The sequence below is a fragment of the Onychostruthus taczanowskii genome, unplaced genomic scaffold (genome assembly GCF_017590055.1).
Source record: "Onychostruthus taczanowskii isolate IOZ18803 unplaced genomic scaffold, ASM1759005v1 scaffold4, whole genome shotgun sequence".
NCBI lineage: Eukaryota > Metazoa > Chordata > Aves > Passeriformes > Passeridae > Onychostruthus > Onychostruthus taczanowskii.
In genome coordinates this window covers 21,303,927-21,331,682 of record NW_024501459.1, presented here as the reverse complement: position 1 = coordinate 21,331,682, position 27,756 = coordinate 21,303,927, and the positions used below count along the sequence as shown (strand labels likewise).

Genomic DNA, 27,756 nt, shown 5'->3' with positions numbered 1-27,756 from the left:
TAAGGTTTTGGGTTCAATCCACCACATATTTACATTTACAGGAGAATTTATAGCTGGCAGGTAGAAAAAAATCTTGTGTTTTTCAATAGGAACAAAACAATGAATCAACAAAGTTTGATATGCACTTGATGTCCTATATTTCAGATTTTTTGTATGAATTTGTTAACCTATAAGTTAATTTAATATATTTTTTCCTGTTCATCCCTTAGGAGATTGACCAATATAACAGTTTCAATATTCCACTGAGAATTAGAAAACCTCAGGAATTCCATGACACGGGAATAAAAAGAGGCTATGATTATTACTTTTTATAAAATGTGTCTTTCAAACTGCATTGGTCAGTGTTGAAGGCTGTGAACATACACTTTTCCTCTTTTTTGATGTGTCTAGAACTCTTAGTTGTTTTTCCTGCAGTCCTTGCAACCAAATCTGTGCAGATCTACAGATGCACCTCAACTCTGATGCAAGGGACACAGGGATGAAAGCTACTACCCATTTCTCTCCTATCTGCATGTATTCACTTACCTGGTGAAATACCATTGCAATGGATTTTTACGAGAATTTAAGTAAAAAGATGCCAAATCCTCTGACACTGTAAATGTGCATCCTTCAAAGGAAGAGGCCATGATTATTACACCACTGAGAATCTGGTTCTTTGAGTTTGGAGAAGTGCATTCCTCTAGCTAGCTTAACCACCTCTAAATTTTTGCTTCGTGTGTATTGCCAGCCCTAATTATTGGTTCTGGAGAGAAATATCTGTCCTTACTATGTTCTGGTTTTGCATGTGAAATTATAAAGAACTGGGGACAGCTCTGCAGGTAGAGCAGCCTACAAAGATAGTCCCTAATGTGGCAATATATTACAACAGTGCTGGTGTGAGCAGATTGTCAATAGCTTTTGGTCAACACTTCTTAGTCTGGACAATTTGTGGCTTGGTAGGCTGATATTTTTTGCCATCCCTGAAGAAGAGTAGCAAATATACTCAAGTTAACAAAATCATAGGGGAGGGGAATTCCATCCAAGAACTTGCGGTGTGTTTGTTTTTATTTTAGTCTTAAAACTATGCTCAAATGATCACTCACTTAAGGAACCAGGTTAATTTGTGCTAAAATATTGAGGACATCTTTTTGAAGCTTTTTACTAATTTACAGATCCCTTGTGTGGTAAATTGTAACAGGTGGAGTAATGTAGTCCTAATGACAACTGAAATGGTTAACCCCTTTTTAAAAATGCTATTTTAAAAGATACCACATCTTGATATCATTGGACTTGGCCCTTCTAATTTGGCTAATTTTATAAATTAAATGTTTTGGATCAGACTTAACATGACCTAACTGAAACTTTCCTAGTGTTAGGGCTCTTCAAAATAATTTTCAACCTTTGAAATGACTGTAAATCGAAATAAAGCTGTTAAATTTAAATGTACTTAGGGATTTACTGAGAAGAGTTTAATTTAGGATAAATGCAGTCTAGCTTTCAGGTAAGACTCTTCCTATGGATTTTCTATTTCTCTTACACCTTTCTCTTACACCTGCATATCATTATTGCACAGATAACAATAGGCACAGTAGGTACAACCTATTTTTGTTTGCATTAAAAATGTAGAAATATGGAAAGAGTGTAGAATCTGCATACACAATAAATACAGTAATCTGTATTTATTGTGTATGCAAGATTCTGACTGAAGGATGGATGTCAGCCATCACAGCCCTATATTCCTCAGATGACCTAACACCAGGAGAATCTAAAGCGTTTGTTTCAAATTGTAGAGGTCTAAAATAATGGGGATATACTCTATTACTGTTGCTGTTTGAAAGAGAGAGTCTAATAAATCAACATTTAATTTAAAACAAACAGAAACATAGTTATTTAATGTACTCAAACATTCTCCCCTTGTGCTTGAAATCTAAGCATACCAGTGTTTTATTACTGCTTGAACACGGAGTAAACATACTATTTTCTTCTCTTCTGTTGCTTTGTACATCTGCTAGTTACAGCTGGATTTTAGCAACATAAGGAAAATGAGAATTATGAGAATCCTGAATTCTTCATTGTCAAACCTGTGTGATAATAAATAGTGAAAATGGACTTGTCAATGCCGTCCTAGAGAAAAATTTTGATTTGGGCTGCTAATCTGGTCCCTGACTGTATGTTTGAAATATAGTTAGACTTTCACAAAATGAAGAAGAGAAAATATTTATGAGGATATGAAATATGTTTTGGCAGCATCCTTTTTTACTTGAGTTCCTAGCTGAAGTCAGAATCATGAAGTTTTAGAAAGCTATTATGGAATATATTTTTCCAAGATATTCCTGGGGAAAAAGTGTTTTACTCTGAGTTTTCTATGTTCATTTTCATAGCATCTTTAACAAAACATTTAGAAAACAAGTGTTTTACATAGGGGACTGTATAAAAAATAATTTAAAAAATTACTCTGTGCTTCAAGGATGAGCTATTAGGGAGAAGGAAATACCCTCCAGGTTCAGTTTTTTGCTCCTTGTACATGTTGAATGGCAAATTATGTGCTTCAGATAAGAGGCATGTTGTGATCCTTGTTTTGGTAAGGGCTGAGACCTTAGCTATGCAGTGGTATCTCCTGCATGGATCCAGTACGCTAATAAGAGTCTCACCATTGTCAAAAAACTATCAAAGAAAACCTCCACACAGAATGAAGTTGTATCATTTTTTCATTAATTTTAACTTCAATTTTACAAATTACATCTCTTAGAAGAAGTAAGATGTCTTCACTAATTGGCCCAACACATACTCTGCAAAACGACAGTGTGACTTCATGGGGAGTGCAGTTGCTGTAATAATTGGTTATGTGAATCTAAGTATCAGCCAAATATATCCAAGTGAAAATTGCATTAACCATTTCAATGAAGAATAGTGAAAATGGCAGGGGGATCCATTGTGTCAATAACTGAATTTTGAACTAAGACTGGTTCTGAACATACAGCAGGGCAGTGGGGGACAAATATGCATTAATTCTCTCCTTCAGGGATCTGTGACCATTGAAATGTATGATGGCTAAGATAGAATTTTCTTCTGTTTTATTGTAGTTCCTTTATGCAACTTACATTGCTCCATCTGCCAGTATGGACACTGGACTTCATCAGAATAAGAAAAATATGATTTATCACAAAATTGACCCAGCTTTTGAGGACCTTTTTGACCTCGCAGAAGAACATATCCTTACTGTTTTGCTGGAACCATGGATGAAGATGGTGAAAGAAGACAAATACACTTATAGAAAGGTAATATCTGGATGGCACCATGAAAAATTCTTATTTCAGGGAAGAAAATCACAAGATCATTCATATGAACCCTGTTGTATTTATACTCCAGAAGGGAGAAGTATTACAAGATGTTTTACTTACTCCTTTCTATCCTGATATGTGGAAATAGGCCGAGCTTCTTGTGGAGAGCAGACTTCTTAGCAGAAAGGAAGGTGTGGGCTTCATAGACTCCTTGGCCTGTGAATTGGGGAGAAACACATCTTGCTATGGTAAAATTTATCTTTGCACTCAGGAAGTTTCATGTTTCTGCAATTGTACCATTGATCAGAAGTGATTTTTTATGATGGATTGCCCACAAACACTCTGTATTTTTAATGATAAGCACATAGGAAGGTGGTTTTTTAGAGTGTCAGTGCAGTGACAGTAGGCATTTCTGGTGATTAGAATTTAAGTGCAGCTACTGCTTAGCATAGAGGAAATGTGACATGGTGGTTCACCTGTATTTGCCCCAAACACTTTTTAGATTGTTGCGCTGAAAAAGTGGCTCAGAGGAGTGCTCAGTTCTAATCCCAAAATGTTCTGAAAGCTTGAACTGAGCATGCTCATAGAGGTCAGAGGAGATGGCTGCAATCCTGACTGTGCCTCTGACAAATAACAAAAATGGTGATGACAGTGGTGGGTGCTGTGGCTCTCTGCTCTTTGTAAACTTACCTGCAAGTTGCTCGCTGTAGGTCAAACTCCTTCTGGGTGCCACAATACGAGAAAGATACAAAGCTATTGGAAAGAGTCCAGAGGAGGGCTATGAAGGTGGTGAAGGGCCTTGGGGGGAAGCCTACAAGGCCTGAGGTCACTTTTTTGGCCTGGAGAGGAAGAGAGTGAGGTGGTCTAAGGCACCAGTCTCTTCTCTGCGGTGCCCAGTGACAGGACCCAAGGGAATGGCCCCAAGTTGTGTCAGGGGAGGTTTAAGTTGAATATTAGGAAAAGTTCCTTCACCCAGAGGATGGTTGGGCACTGGACCAGGCTCCCCAGGCCAAGCACCAAGCCTGACAAAATTCAGGAAGTGCTTGGACAATGCTTTTGGGCACATGGTGTGACTTGGGGATGGTGCTGTGCAGGATCAGGAGTTGACTCAATGATTCTTGTAGGGCCCTTTTAACTCAGGATGCTCTATGATTCTAATTTCAATTCTGTAGCATCTCTCTCTTGGATATAGAAGGAGAAACGTACAGTGGAAAATCAGGAGAGAGAGGGCAGGAAGTTGGTTCTTGTTCCTGTTTTTCTTCACAATGAGGTTAGATGAAGCATCTCCAATTTATAGGAAATATCATCACTTATTGATGATACTTGTGTCAGCTTGTAATAACATTCCCACATTGCCCCCTGCAAAATATTTTGAAGTCTCCTTTTTCAGAAATTTTGTAGTGCAGTCTATTTTTGGTTCTATATCATGCATGAGTGTAAGAACAACTAGATTAATTGATACCTAAAATCAAAGCTGAGAATGATCTTCTAGCCAGTATTAAACATTTAAGAACAGAAAAGCACTTTCAGCACTTTGCAACCAAGATAGTTTATGAAACAGAAGTCTTATCCATATTCTTGATTTCAATAGTCTTTGAAGAGATTTTTTTGCTCCATGGGTTTCTGTAAAATGCATCTTGAGTGATGTATCTTCAGCCTCACTGTAGAAGTGAGTTTCATGGTTTAGTAATGTAATAGGAGAAAAAAATGTGTGTCTTGATTTGTTTGCAAACGCCTCCCTGATAATTTCACCTGGTGCCCTAGTTTTGTATATCAGAAGGAACAAGTGAACAATCATTATCTTGTCCTATTTTCAATGCTGTTATGCTTTTACAAGTTTCTGTTATATCCCAGTTCAATTAGATCTCCTTGAAACTCAAGAATCCTAGACACTTTGACCTCTCCTGCTACAAAAGGTGTTTCATACCTTTGTTGCACTTCTTGCCCCATCTGTACGTGTTATTTTATATTCTTTTGATGAGATGCAAGCAATACTCAAAGTCTGGATGCACTAAGGATTATCCAGTGGCAGAACCATGTTTTCTGTTGTGCTCTTTGTCTGTTCCTAATTGGCCCTATCATTCTAATTGCTTTTTGACTCCTGGTGAACTTTGAGTGGACGTGCAAAATGTAAGCTAATAGCCATCTGCAATGATTCCAAGATTTCCTTCCCAAGTAATAACTACTAATGGAAAGCCCTAATGTGGAGCTCACTGGAATGACTTAATGTTTATTATCGTAGAATTCAGCTGGCCTTTTATCACGCAGATGCTAAAGTGTCCTGCTATCCTGCAGTTTTTCACAGTCAATTTAATTTTTTGCTCTGTGGAATAATTTTGCAAACTTTGTTGTCTCCTCACTCACCTCCTTTTCCAGATAGTTTCTGAATGTTTAAAAAACAGCCTCAGTGCAGGTCCCTGTGAGACTCCAATAGGAACCCCACCCCATAATGAAAGTTATTTATTTCTTTGGTTTTGATTTTCTACCTTCTACTTAATTCACAAGGGGACTTTCCCTCTCATCCTGTGATAACATAATATCCTTTAGAAATTTTGAAACTTTGAGAAACTTAGTGAAATGAAATATAGTAATCCAAACACATCTGTAAAATATTTTCTTTGCTTTTCAACGTCTTTTCTAACCTTTCAGATAAATTATTTTTTCTGAGCTATTTCAGCTATAATTCTTTATGACCTACAGTGCACCTTGGAATTGACTGATACTTTTCATGAATCTGAAATTTTATGTAATTTCTATCAGACTAGTTTTAGTCTTTTGTAGTTGGGTATTTTCTGTGTGTACTATCTGTAAGGGTTGTCTAGAGTCTATTGCTGGTCCTCGCTGAGTCAAATCATCAGCACAGCCGAGGGCTCTCATACATCGTTTTTGCATAAAAAGGAGTCTGCTTTAGAGCTCTCTGTTTTCACTGCTTCTAGTGAAAAGTAAGACTTGAAGAGATACACTTTTCCTTTCCATTGACATGTGTGTCAGTTTATATCTCCTTGAGTTAACCTCAGGACAATCTATTGCCCTTTCTGTTTGCAGGATGAGTTACTTTGCAAGTGAGGTTACGTGCAGACTTCTCAGTGCTCTAATAACACAAAGATCTTAATCTGAGCATGAAAAAACAACAAAATCCTTTTGACTGCACAATACAAGCGTTTGTGAAGAGTTACAATACACAGACATTAAATGACCTGTTCTAGGAGGCACTAGAGTCTCTGTACTAGGTGCAGACTGATAGTTAGGCACACTCCTTCCCAAGCACAAAGACAACGTCTGCTTTGTATTTTATTCAGTCCCTGGCTCGACTCTTCCCCTTTGTTCTACTGTATATCAGGACATATTTGGCCCATAACGAAACAAGATATTTTATCAAGAATTAGGTGAGTCCAAAATTGTTCATTTGGGACATGTTCAATATACGTATCTACGTTTTTTTCTTTAAATGAAACATGAAATCAGGAGAGTTTCTTTTTACTGTTGACTCTCATTCTGCCTCTATCTGCTTTCTCTTAAAACTTTATGAAAAATGTTCTGAATTCTTTTACTATTTAATTTTAAACTGTATTTTCTTTTAAGGGAAAGAATAGCTCAAAGCACTTTATAACAATGGAATAAAGTTACATTGAGCCTGCATACATTCAGATAACACAGTGATTAGTGTGGTATTCACATTTAGATGAAAGTATCATGAATATTATTCTAAACATTCTCATCTCTCTCTGGCATATAAACACTTGTACAAGACAATCACAGCTCTCTAATCTTTGTAATGGGCATGCAGATCAGTGTAAGGCATTGGCTTGATTTTGCTAAATATCCTAAAATCTGCATTAAAATGGTTTAGTCAACCAGGAGGGTCACCAAATATCTCTTTCACAGTTACTGACTGTTTGTACATAAATTAAGAACTGTTCTAGTTACATACAGCTTCTAATTAAGTTAAAAATGCCAGCTTCATTAATTCAAATCACACACAGTTAATAATTTAAGAAAGAGGGCAACACTGAAAGTCAGAAAGCTTTCATCTTTATTGTTTAGATACTTTAACATCTTTCTCATCTTAAATTTCTGTTTCTCCAAATCTGTGGCACTCCATCTTCTTGACATTTCCCATTGTGAGTCCTAGTTTTAAGAACTGTTTTTCTGCTTCTCACTGGCAGTTTGACCTACAATTTGCTGATATAGGCAATCAGGTATGTCTGACCCACTGTGCACAATATAATATATGCACAACATACATGATATATTATGTACGTTAGAATTTAGCAATTTTTTGAATCAATTTGCTTAAAGTTATAGTTAGGTTATTTAGTAGTAGTCTGTAGAAATCTGCGTCTGATCCTACACAGATGGGAAAAGTGTGTTCTACCAGAGCTATTGATAGAATTGTTTGTCACAAGAATGTGACTTCTTCTCTCTTCTAAGCATCAGTCTCATTGCTGACAAATGTATTCTTTTCTTTCCACTGTCACTGGCAAAATGCCCATGTAGTTCTCCATCTTTCTATAATGTGTACTGTAGGGGTGATACAAGATATTATTTTTATTAGGTGGAGTTGGTGGAAGAAACTCAACAGCTGGACTCCGTGTACTTTAGAGAGCTCCAGGCTTTGCATCAAGTGAGTAGTTCCAGGAAGGATGAGGTAAGACAAGTACCTACTAACAAAAACAAACCCTTTCTCTGTCAGAGAGGGTTCACACTTTGAGTATCAGCAATGAAAAGCTGACCAGATGCTAGTTTGGAGAAGCAAATAGTCTGATTTCTACCATTCATTTTGGGGACTGATTGACAGCCATTGTGTTAATTAGATACACAGGTCTTCTGTCAGTTCCATCAACATCAGACCTAAAGCCTGTGGAATGTGTTTTGAGTAAATGCCTCCATTTCAAGTGAATTACAGGTATATATTGGATTATTTGATTATGGAACCTGCAGACACTAATATATTTAAAGCAAACATAAAAGTAAATCTTACTAGGAGCTGGAGCCTTAATTTATTTTCTTAGTGATTAGAAGGCTATTTTACAGAGACAGGTTATCTAATACAAGGATTATTAGACTGAGCAAAATGCAGAGGTGAAAAAAGCACTTATGCAAGCAAAATAATTTCTCCTCTCAGAGCACTGTTGCTGACACGGGGGCTCTCAAAGAAGATCAGCACTTGCATCAAGCTCCCAAAGAATTGGCAGGTCCTAATCTGTCTGACCTGATCCATGACAAAGAGAAGTTAGAACAGTTCCAGGCTTTTCTTAATAAGCATTCTGCTAGGTATGTTTCTTCATTATTATTATTTTACTGGTTTCTAAGTTCTGAAGAAATATTTGCTAATGATCTTGGCTATCTAAATGTTGATGGATTTTATTATTTAAAAAAATGTTTTTGCATATTTATGAAACACACAGACACATTGTTCAGACAACTGAATTAAGATGCTTGCGGTAAAAATTCTCCTGTCAAAACATATTTGTATTTATAGTTCTGCTTTCAGTTTCTGCTTTGATTAGTGGCAAACCCCTGAGTAGAACAAATAGCCTATAATGAGTAAAATTTTCTCTTTTTTAGTACAGATTCAATTTAGTACATTTTAAAAATTAAAGCTGGTTATTATAAAAATGTACAAATAGAAAACAGGCATGTGATTGTCACAGTGTGACAGCAACCACAGTTTTGTGTCTGCTGAACAGATTTAAGTACTAGCTTGTAGCAGATACAATCTTAGGCAGGGTCTTTGAAAAGGTGAGCTTGTTTGTTTTAGAAGTAAGATCTGAACAGAAGCTGACCCTTTTTCTTTTGTCTTTAAATTGTCACTTCCTTCCTTTAATCAGGCTTGCCATGAGTTGATGCTTTGCATATTGGCTGTTGCTTCTAGTCAAGCACTGCTATAGCTTCACATTGGATATTGGTTAGCTTTTTCAAAACTGCCCTGAAAGGGGCATCTGGCACAAAACTCCTCTGGCCAAGACTCAATGTCATCACTACTGCTTGTCATCACATAGGTTCTCTTTGTAGTCAGAGAGAGAAAAATACACACTTCTGGACACAATATTCCTAATTCTGAAGGTAAAATCTAAAACCAGTTTGGATGGATCATTCCTAAGATTACTGACTACAAAAGGACTGCAGATAATGAGTCAGATGGAAATTCTTATGGTCTAGCTGCCTATAGTCAGGTGACTTCTGAGTTAGTTGTCTAGAGCAGTGGTCTCCAAACTTCTTACTCATGCATCTCATCAGTAAAAACTTTTTGAGTATGGAAACCTATTGTGTATGTGTGTATATGTATATATACATATGAATAATTTTTTATACATTATATACATGTGCTACTAAAGTTTTAATATTTTCTTGCTGCCCCTCAACAAATGGTCTTGCACACCCTCTTCACACATTGCAGTTCAGAGACCACTAGTCCTGAATTCCTCTCTAACTGGGGAAATGGTAGGAATCAGCAGATAACAGGTCATGGACAGGTATGCTGACTTGTGTCTGGTTTTTTCTGCTTTGTTAATCAGAGAGGTCCCATCTTAAGTGGTAGAGCCAGGCAGAGAAATGTTTAATTTATGGAGCTTTATTTTTTTAATAAACCTTCATAATGAAGAAAAACATTTGAAAAAGTCTCACAAAAATGTTTTAGGTCTGGGTCCAGACTAGTTACTCTGGAATCCAGCTGGCACGCTACAATAAAGGTGCTTAATGGTACTATAAGCTGAAGGGATCCTAGAACTAATGCAGTCTGGAAAATTTCAGAAAAAAACAACGAACACGTCATTTGCCTTTTCATCAAAACTTATGGTTCTTATAATGTCCAAATGTAAGTGATCCAAGTTTCAGGAAGCACAGGCTGCTGAGTCCCTGTGCACAAATTCTGGTAAGAAACTAAGCAAAGCTCCATTAATTAATACTTGGTTAAATATATAGGATATATTCACACAATTGCAGGACAATTTATGGTACTTCGGGTTAGTGACTTGTTAGTCTCGCCAACATAATTGACTATGGATGTGCTCCTGATCCAGTATGCCAGGATAAGCCACCACTAAACAGTTTATCTAACACACTTGAAGAATATATATTTTACTTTAAAAAAAGATGCACATATTTGGTCAGTTGTCATAGGTAGATGCCAAGGAGTTGCACCATAAACCACAGTAATTTGGATCACTTGCATTTGGGTGAACTTAGTCATGTTGTGATGAACTAGCAAATGAAAGAATTTCAGTCTTAATAGAACTTAGGGTTCTGTAAGGGTCTCAAAAGACTTTTGAAAGGAGAACATCTGTTCTTAAATCAGTCAGATGCTTTTGAATGTTTTACTCATAGATTAATGTTTTCAAAAAGCCAGTTATTAACCAAATGGAAAACTGTAACAGATTTGTCTGAATTCAATGTTTCATATTTCCTGCTGCAGATACAGTGAATGTACTCACTAAAATGTTCATATAACTTCAGCTAATAAGATACTGTCAGAATACAGTCAAATAAATTAAACTGAAATTGTAGATATGTCATTTATTCTATTGTCTGGTTTAGAGAACAAAACCGTTATATGATTCTATGAGAACAAACTTTAATTTATATTGTACACTCAAATATTATGAACAATATATAGATTGAGAATTGCATCATTGAAATGATTTGCCGCTGACTATGACTAATGAAATAAGTAGTAGAATTGTAATTTATGATAAAGCAGCCCACAGAAAGCCCTAAAAACGAATTTTGACATTAATTGTTTTTATCTGCTCAGCTGCAGACTGAAAAACCCCCTAAAACCCTAAAAAAAAAAAACCTAAAACCCTAGCACTTCACACGGGGCAGGAAGGGGGTGATTTCTTAGGTGGATGTTCCCAGCTGTCATCCCTGCTCCTTTCTCAGGCAATATAACAAGGAGGCAGAGCAGGAGGCGTCAACTCATCTCTCAGGGGCTCGCAGCCTCAGTACTGATTCAAATTCTCATCTGTTTCACTCTTCATTCTCTCTGTGAGCTCTGCACTACAGTTCTGCTCCACAGTCCCTGCTGGATTTAGCAGTGGCAGATTGAGGAGGTTACTCCTTTCAGGGTACCCCCAGGTGGCACCCTAAGTGACATCTCTAAGATGTAAGTTTGCTCTGCCTATTCAGCAAGTGCCATGGTCTCAGCAGATGGTACTAGCAGAGCAAAAATGACATAAAATTTCAACCCAATCTGACCTGGTATTTAGGTCTTGAATACTTTGGTATGGTATGGTTGTGGTTAAACTAATAACTCCCTAGAATATTGATGAAATTAAATCAATATTGAAACAACATTCTGTTTAAATTTGTTTGTAGCATGGATCTCATGTGCTGGCTAGATATTGAAGAGTTCAGAAAGATGTTCCACAAGGATAAAGAAAAAAGTGATGAAAAATCTAAAGACATTAAAACCAAGTACTTAAACAACGAGTACTTCTTTGGACCCAACAGCCCAGCTACCAGAGAACAACAAGAAGAGGTAGCAGCTACAGAGCCATTCATAAAGAACAATCACTGTGACTGTGACTGAGATAAAAATCCACAAGAGGGTCTGCTCCAGCTTTTCCCCAAGCTATCTCCTCAAATCTTACCTAGATTTTTGGCCAGAAATATGGTTCTATTATGATTGTATAGGTCCCTTCCTTCCTGTTCAGGCTTTTCCTCCCTACCTCTTACACAACATCTCTCTTGAACTGTGGTCTGAGGCCACAGCCACAGCATGCACAAGACAGCTCAGAAAAAGTGTAAAAATGACTTTCAGGCACAGTGACTTGTTCCAGCTTTCTATTTTAGTATGTCAGTAAAGCCACAGACAGCAAGTCTGAGCTGTGGTGCTCTGATATATCTTGATACTTAGGCAATTTACTTGGTCAAGCTGGAGTATTATTCACCAGAGTCTGTATCCTATTATAGGTAGGGACAAATGTAATCTGTTCCCTTTTATGAAAAGTACATGTGAGCCTTGGGTAAGCATGCATTAAGTGCTTTGCTTACAGTTAAGCTCATGCTTTGCTAAATCAAGGATGTAGAGAGATAAAGGACTTTTGGTATACACAAACGTTTATGTCATGTGTTATTGTATTTGGATTGCTTAGCTAATGCATTCAGGTGGAGGAAGGAGACAAAGCCTTCATGATCAGCTTTCGGCAGCGGTTCTGCTAGAAGTTCAGCAATGTGTCCAGAAGAGATTAGAAAAACAATGGCTGCCATTGTTCCTGGCAGATGAACACCATGGGGCAGAGGAAGAAGCAAAGGTAATTTTTTAACAACAGCAACACATACAGGCATTGTTTTTTCGTTTGGCTCATTATTTACCATTGGGATAGAAGGGTTCAGAGGAAAAGCAGCCCACAATTTACTTTCAGTTTACATTGAAAGAGATGCTGTAGCATGTACAGGTTGAAACATATATTTTAGTAAGTGTGAAGGCAGTTAATCTGAAGGCTTAGTTTAGCTGACAGTTTTATTGTTAGATCCCAAATCTGAAGGAGCTGGTGTTAGCTCTGCTGCCATCCAACCTCCCAGGAGAGTGACCTAATTTTTGCTGCATTGCTACACTCTCCCTATGCCATTTTGCCTTAGCCATACAGTTGCACACTGAAGAAATACTGCTTTGTGTAAAGGATTTTCCCAAGGGGACCGGACCACAAGCAAATGAGTGAGCTTCCCATGCTGTAATTCTTTCTCTTATGCTGTCCACATTCTCCCATCTGGAGCTGCAGTGCCTGTAGAATTGACTTCAGGACTTGGGAATTCTTCTGAGTGGGGAGGTTAACTGCTACAAGCCTTGCTCCAATTGGTTACTTCAGAAAATTGCCAAAAAGCTGGGAGTGAGGAGCCTTTCACTCCTGCTGGTTCATTAGAAGGACTGAGGAATGGGCAGAGCTAACATCTGCCTTTTATGAGTGCCTCTGTGGCTGTGATCCATGTAAGGGGATCATCCTGCTGATGGCAGAGGCAAAGACTTGGTGTTTTGCACTTCCACAACAGCTCTGACATGTGAATGTCATAGCAGAAGGGAACTTCAAAGTTCAACAAAGCAGACCCATATGCAACTGCATTCATTCATAAAACTTGTTTTCTATCATCTTTATAACATCATGAAGGTAGTCAGAAGGGTTGTCAGACGTGCATATAAACGGAATATTTTCCATTGATTCAGAACATTAAGCAATCTGAAAAGTATAGGTTTTAATAAGAGAAACTATAATTTTAACCATGATTATGTGAATTAAATTTTAAAAAATCCTAACCCTCTGCCTTTTTTTAGCTGAACTCTGCCTCCTTTACAAGCCCTGGCAGAAGACCAATAAGGCTAAGCTGCTTCCAGGTCTGGAAGCTAACTCATGCCTCTTTTTGCACCTGCTGCACTGTGTTGGCAGGGAGATTAGCCCAAGTAGTTTAGAAAATGCTGTATTCAACTCAAATAAACAGTTTACAGGAAATACATAGTTCTAATGAGCTTTTAGTCTTTTCCTAAGTCCATTTATGTCCAATTGCTTTTTTCTCTTTCTTATTGAGAATTCAGAGGATGAAAAGATTCTTTGAAGAAAGTATTTTAGAAGAAGTGAAACCAGATGACATTCTCCACTGGCTTCATATTTCACAGTGACAAAACAGTGTGGGCATGCTATGTAGTCCTTGTTCAGGAAACCTGCCCTTTGTCTGAGGTGTAATTCAACTACAAAGAAGTTGCAGGTTCAAGTCTGTAGTTATGATACAGCTGTACAAAGGAACTAAAAACATTTCATACTAAAAAAATCAACCCCAAAATTTATTCCTCACATAAGTGGTCCCTTAGAACATTATGGGTGAAGTAAACTCCACCACCAGTGGAGTGCACAGTTTGACTGTTATTTTCTCTTGTCTTCTCTAATTCTCCTGTCTTAATGAGCAGGTGCTCATTTATAGTTGAAGAAGGGATGGCATTCTGTGCGGGTCCACAATAAGTTTCAGACATAAAATCCATAAGAAGACATACAAACTATTCTACCACTGGGGTCTTAATCATTAAAAGGCTAACCAAAAAAAAAAAAAAAAATTTAAAAAATAGAACAGAAATCTTTTGTTCAGCTATAGATAAGGGACATAACTGAAGATCTTTCACACAAAGACCAGTAAAAGACAACCAGGATATGGAAGGCAAGAGAAATTTACTATGTCTCTTGTGTCTGCAGTTTCACAGTCTTTTTCATTTGGACCTTGCACATTCTTCACAATTTCCGTGTTGACAGTGTGAGGCCCAAATGTAATGCTCTAAAAAGCAATCATGACTGTCCTGGTTACAGTGGGCTGATTACTCGCATTACTCATGAATTTAGTTCCCTGCTGGATGTTCATGGTAAATTTCTCTCCCTTTCTGTATGGAGAGGTCATACTTGAAAAGAAAGGTCTCTTGTCCTGGGCTTTGGAGCACTATTAACACTCCTTAAACTAATATTGTACCTTTAATTCACATTTATCTGTATTTTGCATGCAGTGGACTTATTTGGACAAGCTGTTCATTCCAGCATCTGGTAGTTTATTTATTATTGCAAGTGGATTACGTGCAGACACAAAAGGGAATGTGAAGTATGCAGCAGAGTGGGCAGGTTTAATCATATCTCACAATATCTGTTTCATTTAGAATTGTATTTTAATCTCACAGCACTGAGATAATATCAAATTTAAACTTTTTAAACCTTTGTAATAATAGATTTCATCAGATGTTTGCCAGTTTTTTTCCTCTTGAAGAGCAGTGAACTTTTTGTGATTGCCAACATACAAGTTGTGTACATTTGTTCAGTTGAACTTTTATTGTCTGTTGAAATCAAACTAGGGACCCGGTCACCAATTATCCATGCAAATCATCAGCACAAAAGGGATCCAGAGTGCATGTGGGTTCTGTTAACTGAGTTTTCCCTTTGTCTGTTTGTCAGGAAGATGGTTATTCTCCATGTTCTGCTTCAAGGTTGTTGACCCATAAAATAAGCTGTGTTTATATACTGGTATAGGGATGGAAGCAATATTTTGTTCTTCCCTTCATGAATATGCCCTAGAAATAATTTTTCTTAAAAGTTCCCTAAATTCTGGTCACAGGAATAGACATGTTAGGAGAGTTGGAGAAGGGCTGAGAAGATCCAACCCTACTGCCTAAATTGAGCTGACTTCATTTTCACCAAAGGACCCTCTGGACAGCCACCACCCTCCTTGCCAGGGTGGGCCGTCACCCCTAGCAGGCTCTGTGGCAGGACACTGAGCATAACCCCTGTTTTTAACATAAATTGCAGAAACCCTTTCAGCTTAGGATCAGGTTAGATTTCCAGGACTGTTGGCAACAACTAAAAATGTTTCTGACCGATGCTCACCATTCAACAGCACTCCACCCCTCCAGGACTTCAAGAGTTTTAAACCACTTTTAGAAGATGGTTTTCATTCATCCATCTGATAACAAAAAGGGGTTGTTTGGCTTGGTGTTCAGCACGAGAACTGTTTGTTCAGGAAGGCAGGCCAGCATGAACTTCAGTTCAAACAAACTGTCCCTGCATAAGCCATCTTTCTTTCCCCACCCTTTCCTGGCTGCCTACTGTTCTGTGCTTGGCAGCATGAGGATTTCCAAAATGTCTCAATGACTTTAAATTCTATTTTACTGTTGGTAGCTTTATTTCATGGAGAGCAAACTCTCTGGCTTCTGTGGGTGATCATAGCAACACATTTCAAAACTCATTTTGTTGGTGAGATCCCTGTCAGAAGCATTTTACAACTTTAAGCTATGTGGTTTGTGTGTTCCTTTTCCTTTGTTGTTTGTTTGCATAAAACTCAAACTGTTCTCTGGAAAAGTAGCCCATTACCATAATCAATAACAAGAGCTGTTTCTATACTTTGTAGTATTGCAGTCATATGGTCTAAATCATTGTCAGTCATTTCCTCTCCATCACATCTTCCAAAAAATGTTCCCCAAACCAAACTGGAAAAAAAAAAAAAAGGAGAGGAAGAAATGAAACCTTGCCACATTTTATTGTATCCATGTCATAAACTCATAAACTACTGAAAGTTAGGGTCAGTGCAAAGATAAGAATCAGACAGTTTACACTAACTAATGCATTTGTTATTGCTTTTTGAAACAAAGTTTATTTGGTGCATCTATTTCTTCTTTTGACAGCATGTGGACAATGAGAGCATTTCTTCATCTAGTGAAATAATTGCTTTCCGCAAGGCGCTGTTGGATCCAGTGACAGCAAATCTGTTTCAACGCTTTGTGACACTGAAGGGAGATCTCCTGGGGAACGGAGTGCTCTTTTGGCAAGAGGTGCAAAAGTATAAGGTAGGGTGATAAAACAGAGCAAAGGGAATAGCATTCAGTTTGTAAGCAAATGCATCCATTCTTGCATATTAGGAGAATTTTAACAAAAATATCTGTAGGCATTCTGTTGTTCATAGTAAAGCTTCTTTCATTATTTAAACTGTTATTTTCATCAGTGAAAATCCTCACTTCTTAAGGGTAGCTATTCTTGACTCAAATGCATTATACCTGTATTTCTTTATGCGTCTTCAAACCATAGCATTCAGAGACAGTAGTCTCTGAAGGAACACTGCTGTCTTGCTAATGCCCAGAGTTTGGTATACATCTGTTGAGCAGTAGAAATATGCAAGCATTAATATATTCATTCTGTCCTTATAGCTACTATCTGAATTTGGTAATTTCTCAAAAATGAGAGATAACTTTACTTTAAAATTCAATCAAATCTACAGATATAAAGGTGGTATCCACAAAAAAACCCTATATGTACAATGCAGACTGCAGCTCCCTTGCACTTTGTAGAATCAAATTTGACTTGAGCTGAGCTTGGGACCAAAGTGAAATGTGAGGGAAAGGTCAGCAGGGATTACATCTCTCCCAAATATATGTAGTTTTGTGAAATTGTTTGTGTGGGTTGAAATGCAACAGAAAACCTCTGGAGCGAAGCTTTAAATCACACTGCAGCCTCCTAGGAGTATCCTGGACTGAATGCAGGGTCACCACAGATCTTTATGTATTCCTCATTCCTTTTGCCTCTGGGATATTCCTGAGGCAAAAGTACTACCAGAGTGCAGAACCTCTCCTGGGCTCCTGAACATAGCCTATGTGCACGTGGCAGGCAGGGAGCATGGGATTAGCTAACGTGCTCAAAAATTGGGCTGTAAACACAGTTGCTGTTGCAGTAGCACTTGGAGATCTGCTGCAGCATGTGGGTGTACTTTCACTGTTTAATTTTATGAATTTGAATTTGGTGTCTGCTTTAGAAGGTGAAGCTCCTGTTTCCAGGGGACGATCTCTCTTCCCCACAAAGGTTCTGATCCCCAGGCAAGGGATCACTGGCTGAAGTGCTCTCTGGGGGTGATGCTGTCTCTCTCATGGTTACACTGACTAGCTTAGATTAAAACTCCAGTTTGAAGGCACCTGGTGTTCCATGACATAAATCCTTTTCTAGGTATTTGAAGTTGTGTTGATTCTTGCGACTCTTCATTGCTACATTATGGAGGACATGGAAACTTTCTGCAAATTAATGTGGAGCGTGGTCCTAATTCTTTTCTTTGTAGAACTGCTCTCTGAAGAAAGCCTTCATTGTTTTTTGTTCCACCCCCTTTCCTGCATTTATGTTAATTTTATTTGTCTTGTTAACCAGAAAAAGTAGAATCTGACCAGATTTCTCCATGCATGCAATGTCATGGTTGTAGTTGATGCTCTTTGTAGAAGCAAAGGGCTGGATAGGAGGAGTGTTGTGGGTCAGGCTGAACTGCAGGAATATTGCCAAAGGCGTGGGCAGCACTTTGCACAGTGCATACTTGTATTGTCTGAGCCCTATCATGCCATCAGTTTAGGCAGAACTCCCTTCAGCTGTCAATGACTGCATTGCTCCCATAAGCCATCAGGCTGGAGGCACATCTTGGGACAATCCAAAACCAAGATTTTTTTTAAAACAAATATGAAGAAACATAACTCTGTGGATCATTTCCATCTGGTTATCTATGGTCAGTCTCATCTCTCTTCATGTCATATGGCTTGTTTGTCTTCCCTCTTACTACAGCTCTCTGCCTTCTGTGCTAGATGAGCAAAGAAAGCCATAATAGATATTCTAAGGATATATTGAATATGTTTTTGCATTGCCTTACTTTCTTTATTATAGTTGTTATCATTCTTTTTTTTTTTCCTTCCCAAAACTAAAAATATTCATAACAAAGCAAGCCAACTTTTTCACATACCACATTTCTGGTTAAAAGTCATGGTTTTAATTTCTTTGCAAAGTAAATATGTAGCCTTCCATACCAAAACTAAATTCAGATTCTTCATTTAAGGAGCTCTCTTCCTGAAAACTCTTGAGTGCTCATTGTGTCTCTAAGATATACGTAATAGTCTTCTAATGTCATATAAATTTATTGAAATATATGGATAAAGGGAAAGTTCATGTTTCAAAGTGTTGGAAGGACACTCTTTGAATTATTTTTCCTTCATGTCAAAGTCCAATGGTGGCATCGTCACGGTGTCAAAACACAGTAATAACAGGTTTCACAAGAAAATTAGGATCACATTAAAAAAGTAGAAAACCCCAGTGCTCCTCTGATATCTCACTCCTGTAAGTTCAGGTTTGTTTTGTATTCTATGGTGTACAGAGTTATTTCAAACCCTGAGGTTTTGGGAAACTAGAAAATCTTAATGAATGGTGAAGTAGAAGATCTCAATAAATGGAAGATTGTACTGGTAGCTGACATTGTCCCCTCTTGTGACAACACTCCTACTTAGAATATCTTATACCCTCTAAACATTTCCCCTCTTTTGTTGGAGCACTTAAAGGATTTCTTTATCTTTTAGTTACCATGGCTATGCAAGTCATGGCAGGTTCATTCTGAAAATCAGTGCATTTCACACTTGTAGATGTGTTTATCTTTGCAGAAATGTCTCCTATTTGCCAATAAAGCATTTAAAATCTATGCTGTTCCATCCAAACGTGCAGGCAGAGATTATCACCTAAAAGCAGTGACTACTATGTATCTGCATTTGCAAACCAGAAGCCTCATGCATGTCTGAAGTATGGCTTTGACCATGCACATTTACCAAAAGAATTTTGCCCAGCATACTGAAGGAATTTATTGTATAATTATTTTTGTTTGACTATTGATCTTTGATGACTGGTGCCCTGTAAAAGCTCTTGCCTGTGTATCTCTCCATTGTCTGAAAGTGGTATTTTTTTATCTTTCAGGACTTGTGCCATTCTCATTGTTCTGATGCCCTAGTTCAGAAAAAGATCACAGCTATTATTGACTGCTTTATTAATTCTGCCATACCCCCAGCTTTGCAGATTGACATCCCGCCTGAACAAGCAAAGAAGATTGTGGAGCACAGGAAAGAACTAGGACCTTACATTTTTAGAGAGGCACAGGTAAGAAGCCAAGTGATAGGTCTGGCTAGAGACTGAGTGCCTGATTTTAAGAACAGTCTTCATTGCCTATGTGGCAGTTAGGACTCCACACACAGGCCTGGGCTTGAAGGAGAAAGCTGTTGTCATATATTTCAATGACTGTAAGGTGGAGATGGAAGAGAGTCTTCAGATTTATCCTGCTCAATAAAGAAAGTCTCTGACAGCTAGCTGATCTTGGAAAGGTGTTATCCAGGTCTGTGTTATGAATTCTGGCAGTAGAAATGAATACTGTCTATGTTTTTAATTGCTTGTTCTTTACCACTTGGTTAATGTCACAGAAGTAATCTGTAGTTAGAAAGTTCTGTGGTTTTCAAGTTTCATGAAAAATGCAGATGTGAGTCAAGCACAAAGACAGCCTGACTTGCTGGATATCTTTCCTTCCTTTATTACAGAAAGTGTGTATTAAATGGCTGTAGAAAATTTTCTCTCTGATCTTTCTATAAATCAGGTTGAATAGCAATTTTGGAACCTTTACTACAGACTTACTATTTTCTTATCCCTTGATACTGCCTTGTCTTATCTTCTAAGTCCAAGAAAACTAGTTGCTCTTCTTTTCCTATTAAATTGCCACTGACACCTTTAGACATCAACTGTGAGTCCATAAAGTGTTTGGACGACAAGAGATGAATGATTTGTCAGAGAAGAGGGTTCATATAGGTCCTAAGAGAAAGAGAAGTCTCATTTCATCCTGTGTAAAACCCAGTGAACTCCAGAAATGTGGCACAAAACCAAAGGAAGAACTAGGCCAAAAAGCTGTGACTGGAACCTGACAGTGGCTCACATGTCACTTTCAAGCCTCTTGAGCCAGAAGCAGTGAGCATGCTTGGCTCCTTTGAAGCCAAGTTTCTCAATGCAAATTAAACATCTAAATAAATTGAAAAATGTGAGCCTTAGTACGTGCAGCAACAGAATTCACTGAGCCCCTCTGTTTGCTTTTCTAAAATTGTTTTTCTTATTCTGGTTCAAAAACGACCCTGTGAGAGATTATATCATTTAAAAATTATCCAAGATTTGCTCATAGATCTGTAATGTGGTTTAAGAGCCTTTCCAGAGGCAAAAAAAGTATTTCCTTTCTTTTAAGGAGGGGAAAAAAACCCCTCTCCCTAATGAACTGAATATTTTAAATACTTGAGCAGAACAGTGGTGCAAAAGCAATTCTACTGGTGTATATTCTATCAAGAATACTTGTAAGAAGTGATGGATGTTTTCATTAATGCAAACAATTGTTTAAGGAAATATAAAAAAAGAAAGTGCCTTTTAACTGTGTTTTAGGAAGATTTCTCACCAGTAATAAACACACTGATGAAAAGCATGTGCCGAGCAAAGCTGGGCTGAAATGTCAGGACAGAGTACGTGGGAGGAACAAGGCTGTGTGTTCAAAAAAAATAGTTATCTCATTCTGCATTTTATTTTACAGTCAACTGTTTCCTTAATATGATCAAGATTGACTTTATTTTCTTCCTGCGCAGATGAGTATTTTTGCTCTTCTGTTTAAATTTTGGCCAGAATTTTGTAAGTTTCAAAGCAATCCAGAGAGTGACAAAATTCTAGTTTCCTTGGAGAAAAAAAAGGGAAAAGAGATGCAAAAGATGGAAGGGATAACAGCAAAGGTAAGGCTCGTAAAGTTTCAGGTGACCACTGATGAACTGAATAACATGAGCAAAGATACATCAAATAAAATATCCCTTTCTTAGCCTGATTCAAAGCTACCTATTCTTGTTAGATTTCAAGCTTTACATGCAACCCAGTCCTAAGGTGATTACTTCCCAATTCTGCCAATACATATACATATGTTTGAGTTGAAGCAGGTGAGTCAATGGAATATTCCTTTCATTAACCAGAGGAAAAAATGTATTTTAGTCACCTTTTGTGCCCAAAGAAGAGGAAAAAAGAAGGCTGAATTATGAACAATGAATTTGTGTACAGCCCATGTGTACTGTGGACTACTGCAGACCTGTTTGCACTTTTATGATGTATTAGCTTATATTAGAATTTATGTTCTGGACCACAACTGAAATCAAACCAAATCCAAACCAAAACTGATTTCATATCTATTTTCCAGAAGGACCATTTGAAAATCTTGCACATTGTTAAAAAAAAAATTATGTGGTAATTAATTTGTATAATCTTTGCCTTTTCTTGAATATTTCTCAGCTTTGAAAGTGAAATTGTTAGACTGTTCACAGCAAGTTTCCAGACAGTTCCAGTGCATTAACAAAACTGTGACCTCTACAATGGAATGCTTGTTTATAAAATTGTTTTTCTTGGATTTTTAAAATTAAAATATAATGGACTTCTTTTTCTATTGATTATAGGCTTTGAAAAAGTTTATTTTTTGTTAAATACAATTGTTTGGCAAGCTTTGAGGAGAGAACATTCTTTTAAGGGCAGAGAAATTACTGGACTTGCAAACTATAATAAGTAGCATTACAGAGACCTTGACGTATTCTAAATACCATGTAGATGTGTGGAGATGTTCCAGGTGATATGAACCACACAGGTATCTGGACACATAGAGACATAGGCCCATAAGAACATATATACATTGTTATTCTTCTTTATGCACGTGAAAGCTGAGGACCAGTGAAGCATCACTCAAGGCCACACAGCAATGTCAAGGAAGTCTGAAATCCAAGAACTCATCTTGCTTTCTCCAAAGCGCAATGCCTCTGTCTACATACGTCTGCCAAGGCCATTGGCAATACTTATAGTGCAAGAATGCAATATTTCAAAGTAATAAATTTCTGTGTTTTCACAGACTTATTTTCCATCTGTTTGTTGCCTGTCTATGAGATTTCTGATCAAGAGCAAGGAGAGGGCAAATCTTAGGCAGGAGGGCAAAAGCCTAGCATTTATGGAGAACAAATGGGAACGGCAAATCGCGCTTCTAAGCAGGCAAATAGAGTAAGAAATTTTAGAAAGTGACAGGCAGAGAATACTGCTTAGTAAACAGTTTGTAGGCTATTCTTCTTCTCACAAAAAAAAAAAAATTCAGTAAACCAGTTACCTTTTAAAAGCTCTTAAAAGAATGAGTGCAACACATAATTTTTTCCAATATTTTAAAAATCCTTTCCCCTTTCTGTTATTGTTTAAAGAATTTGCCATTTCCTTTTCTCTTCCCTGAGCTTTCTGTCCTCTCGGTGACAACATAATTCAAGTGATGCAGTATCCCTGAAGGATACTGATAAGTTTCATCTAACATGAGCAACAGCAGGTTCACTTGTTGGCTTGTGGAAGGTGATGATTTCTTGGCAATGAAAATAAGGACTATGCTCCTCTGCCCCACGAGGCTCATTGAATAAGAGCAAAGCTCTGGCAAGGGTTAGAAACAGCTTTTTTTTATATATATCTCCTCTCCACCCCACAAATCAGTTGCTGGTTTGGGTTTGTGTCAAACAGAGCAGTCATAGTCCTAGGGGAGGAATTTGCTTTCTTCTTCCTTTACACATGTCCATGGGGCACTGAATCTACCTGTGCTCACCTCAGTTTTAGAACTGAACAGCTAACAGTTTGACTTTCATGTAGTATAGTGGAAAAAATGGGCAGATAAGGAGCTTTTCAGCGAGCAATGATGCATAACTTGGTATTGTTTGACTATCTCAATATGTTTTTGTGTGCCTATTTGTTATTTAAGGGGCAAATTCTACCAAAGGCATCCTGGCAATGGACTTTTTTCCTTTGTTAGCTGCTGGATGCACATGCCACATACTTTCAAATATATAAGTGATTTTTTCAGACTGCCTTGATGCCAGTATTTTGTTGTATACATGATTGCATTTTATCTCCAAAATAGATTTTGGATTTTTTTGCTTTCAAGTGCACAAAATAGCTTTAAATTTTTAGCTTTACCTTATGTTGTAGATTTGTACATACTCTTTCTATGTCCTTAGCAAAGAAAGCCACCAATATTCTTTTCCTTTTCTGTGTTTCTGCTATGTTTCTTAGCAATAAGCTTATTTGTTAGTAAGTGGTGTAATGACATGGGATCTAAATCCACTATAACATTGCTTAATATATTATGAGAAGTAATTTTTCAAGACCTTGCTTAATTCACCATTCTCATTGAGAGAGCCAGCAAACATAAACTGCAGTGCAGTGGTATTCACAATACCTCTGTTTGCATTGGCATCCCCATTCCACCAACTGAGTGTGCCACAGAAGTCAGTGAGCCTGTTGCTGCAGAGAAGGTCAGCCTCACACTGCCTGGGCAGTTCTGTACCCAAAAGTCACTCTTACACTTGATGGGTTCATAGGACAGTGGGAATTATGAGGAAGGAAAAGGCACTTTGGGAGCAAGGAGATGAGACAGAGTGATCCTTTTCCAGATCTTTCAGGGACTTACTAAGTGAATTTGATCCCCCTTTTTCCCCTTTCTTTCTCACTTGGAACACAGGAGGTTTATATTACTCAGCTCTTGGAGAGAGCTCTTTGTGATGTCTAATATGAACATCAATTGATGTTTATGAAGAGTTTTGGGATCATCAGACAGAATGTGCAAAGGTGAAACAAAGCAACATGAAAATGACAAACAGTTAATCACCAGAGCAGTTTGCCAAGGGTTACAATGCCTTGTTCTTCACTGTAGATTGTACATTGCCTGTTTTCCTAACTCGTATACTGTAGCTCATACACAGCTACTGGACCAAGCTGGAATTAATCATGACAAATCCTCCATTCTACATTTATACCTGAGGCCAAATTAGAGGCTTGCAATGTCCTCTCTGTCCTTAAAATATGTTCTGTTGCAGATCTGCCCTGTCACCTAGATATATTTTGGAGCAGGTATTGAATCTGAAAGAAAGATGGTCTGCAGAAGTATAGAGGACAGGAAATAAGAACTAGAACAAAGAAATGCTTTAAAAAAGCAGCTGCTACTTCAAAATATGCTCAGCATGATGAATTATGAAACTAAGCATTACAAAACGTTACTGCAAATGACACTATCTCATTTCCAATGACAATTTTTAGTTCCTCAGACTTTGCTCTTTATCTCTGTAACTATTGTTCACATCTAATGATGAGGTTTTTTGCAGGGTAAAGAAGCGGAGAAAAAACTCATTAATTTGGCTCAACTCAAGTCCTTGACTCAACCCAATTCCTTGACTCAACCCAATTCCTTGACTCAACCCAAGTCCTTGACTCAACGCAAATCCTTGACTCAGCCTGAGCCCTTGACTCAACTTAAGCCCTTGACTCAACTGCCAAAGACTGTTTTGCTAGATGAGCTTGATGTGAAGAGAAGATCATCAACACCCTTAGCACCTACAGAAGGACAGGGCAGGAAGGTAAATAATACATGTTTTTACAGATGTCATTCAAGAGAGATAAAATGATCTTGGGAAATGGGGAAGGGAGAGTTTGGTTTTGAATACTGCTGTCAGATGGTTCCTCAATAACTGTTCATTCCTTTACAATTAGCTTTGTGATTTTTTTTCTTTATTATTTTTTTTAAAATATGTAAGTTCTGAGTAGTATTAACAGCTAACAGAATGTTAAGGTCTCATGGTATATGGATTAAAAAAGAATCTATATTTAAAGATAAATTGAATAAAAGGTAGTGCAGTTCTGGAATAAGAAACTTTTAGTTATTTGTGAAATTATTATCTTGAAAGAATTTGGTTTAGGCTAGTGTCCTGTTCTGGTCATATGTCAAAAACTGAAGCTGAACTCCTTTAGAAAATCTAGGTATTTGAAAATCTGACAGCACATACCACTTCAAGACTTCTTCCATAACAACTCTGATGATGCAAATCAGTAGTGAAAAGGTAACAGTTATTCTACTGGGAAATGGGGAAAACAGACATGCTACATTGGGCATATCAAGGGATCATTCATGGCTGAGCTGGCATTGCCAGAACATAACGGGGAACCTGTGCAACCACATAAGCACAGATGTGTCATGTGAATTGGGAGTAAATCCCACTTTAGCCACTGCTTGTATTCCATAGAGCTCTTCCAATGGCATTATGGTAGTGAAGAGCAGAATATAGAAAAAGGTACTATGAAACACCCCCAAAATCTGAAATCACAGTGTGAGTTGCATAGATAAGCTTACACTCTTACCCTTAAGTGGACCTTTTTACTTTTGCTCCTACCTATTAAAAAAAAAAAGTGAGTTGAACGAGCCAGTACACCCCTGGCATACATTTAAGCCCTCAAGAAGAGGTGGAATAAACAATAATATTTTAAAGGGCAGTTTCTCCTTCCTTCTGCAAGCTTCTATCACCTACAATAGGAAGGTGATAGAAGTTCTTACTGAATCATGATATGACAAATTTGCTCCAAACTTCTCACGCCGTCAGATAAAAACCAGGCCAAATAAAAGTGCAGTTCTCATCCTGTTTTGGAAGAGCAACCTATTATTTACATGCAATCTGAACTTGTTTTCTTTAAAAGCAATATTTTATCCTTAGAAAAGGAAAGGATGACATCTCCAGTTGATCTGCCTCTAGTGGTAGCAGCATTCTGCTGGAGAGGGCAGGCAGAAGGAGCTGTGAGGCTAACGAGATATTCAGTGAAAGGACATAAGCTAGAAACAGCTTCTCTTACATGTATTTCCTCTCCACCCCTCAAATCAGTTGCTGGTTTGGGTTTATGTCAAACAGAGCAATCAATGTCCAAGGGGAGAACTAAGGGTATAGCACAGAGATAAAATGAAGTCCTTGATAGCACAAATGATACTTTGGGAGGGTAAAGATTTGCTGCTTTGTTTTTGAAGAAGAAAGGAGAGAGAATAACACTCAGACCAGGGATGGAGAATAAATATAAACATTGTATCTGTCAAACTTGCTTAAATCATGGTGTTTTGAGATTTACTTATTTATAGCAACACTCTTTCTCCCATTATTCCAATATTGTAATGAAAAAAAATCTTAATATTTGTAATTATCCAGTAATAGGAATATAACATAAACAAGTTTTTTATCTTACTGTTGAAATGAATCAGAAACTACAGTGATGTGACCTGAGGCTGATGGTTTTTGATGGTTCTTGCAGGCTTCCTGGTCCTATTCCAAGTACATAGAAGCCTTGGAGCACGAAAGAATACTCATCAAAAGGCAAGAAGATCTGCAGAAAACCTCATCATCACTCCCTGCAGGTTATTAACCAAGCTCTGTAGTTTAGCAGGACAAGCTTAGAGCTCTGGTGAAATTCTTGCAATACAAGGACTTCACTTGCTCTTCTTCTGAGTTGTGCACAGAAACCTCTTCCTCTCTTTTGCTGTCTGTAGGGGAGTTGCTCTCCGGGCTGCACTCATGAGTGGTATATTTTCTAAGAAATGAAAAAGTAAAAGTTGCAGGGAATCTTTGCATTGCCTTTACAGCACAGGTCCTGCTGCAGAGAGGAATAAAGCCATTTCTTCATTCTGCAGTGACATGGCAATCACATACACATTTCACCTCCCTGGCTTCTTGTGTTTCATCAGCTTACATTCAAGCAGATACTGAAACCTCTTTCTCACAGTCTGTCAGTATGTTTTGGGAGGATGTGGGAGGCATTGCTTCATCCTTGTTTCAGCTGTGAATATCCTTGTAGGTCTTTGTCAAGGATATTATGACCTGTTTGTTTATTTATTAAAAATATCCATTTAGTTGTAGGGCTAACAATAGCACTATGTAATATTCAGTTCCTTCAGTTTCACATAATTTTTTTTTCCATATGCAGGTTCCTTGTCTATGTCCTCCCTGAAGCCTGAAAGTTTTGTAAAAGCCACCATTCCTGCAAAGCATAAATTCTGAATCTTCCCAAGAAGCAGGAGGTGAGTAGCAGACTGACAACAAGTGTGCTTTGAAATGTGAATTCTTAAAAACTAGGTTTCCTGCTGCCAGTGCTGATGCTCATTAGTAGCAAGTTATCCTGCTCCAAATCATGTTTAACTGAAGCTGTACAGCCTCCATATGAAAACAAGCTTATTTTTCACGTCAGCCATGGTTAGCGGATCTAATGTTGACCAGATGGAATTTTGTTGCAAAAATGGCAGTCTCTGAAATTAGGTTATCTAAGCTTTCCAGTTAAGATATTTTAAATAGGAACATGAGATGACTGGAGAAATCTCAGAC

The 27,756-nt window shown here is 37.8% G+C and overlaps 1 protein-coding gene across 1 annotated transcript in view; it reads left to right on the top strand.

The window, feature by feature from the left end:
- Positions 1–27,435, top strand: part of RGS22 (regulator of G protein signaling 22) — a 58,352-nt gene extending 30,917 nt beyond the window's left edge. Inside the window, 12 exon segments of the mRNA XM_041412547.1 lie at positions 3,063–3,257; positions 7,816–7,908; positions 8,386–8,534; positions 11,577–11,739; positions 12,356–12,514; positions 14,340–14,402; positions 16,402–16,563; positions 19,478–19,657; positions 21,166–21,315; positions 24,730–24,981; positions 26,693–26,795; positions 27,362–27,435. Of these exon segments, the coding sequence (XP_041268481.1) occupies positions 3,063–3,257; positions 7,816–7,908; positions 8,386–8,534; positions 11,577–11,739; positions 12,356–12,514; positions 14,340–14,402; positions 16,402–16,563; positions 19,478–19,657; positions 21,166–21,315; positions 24,730–24,981; positions 26,693–26,795; positions 27,362–27,435 (1,743 nt within the window).
- Positions 27,436–27,756: the final 321 nt, after the last annotated feature.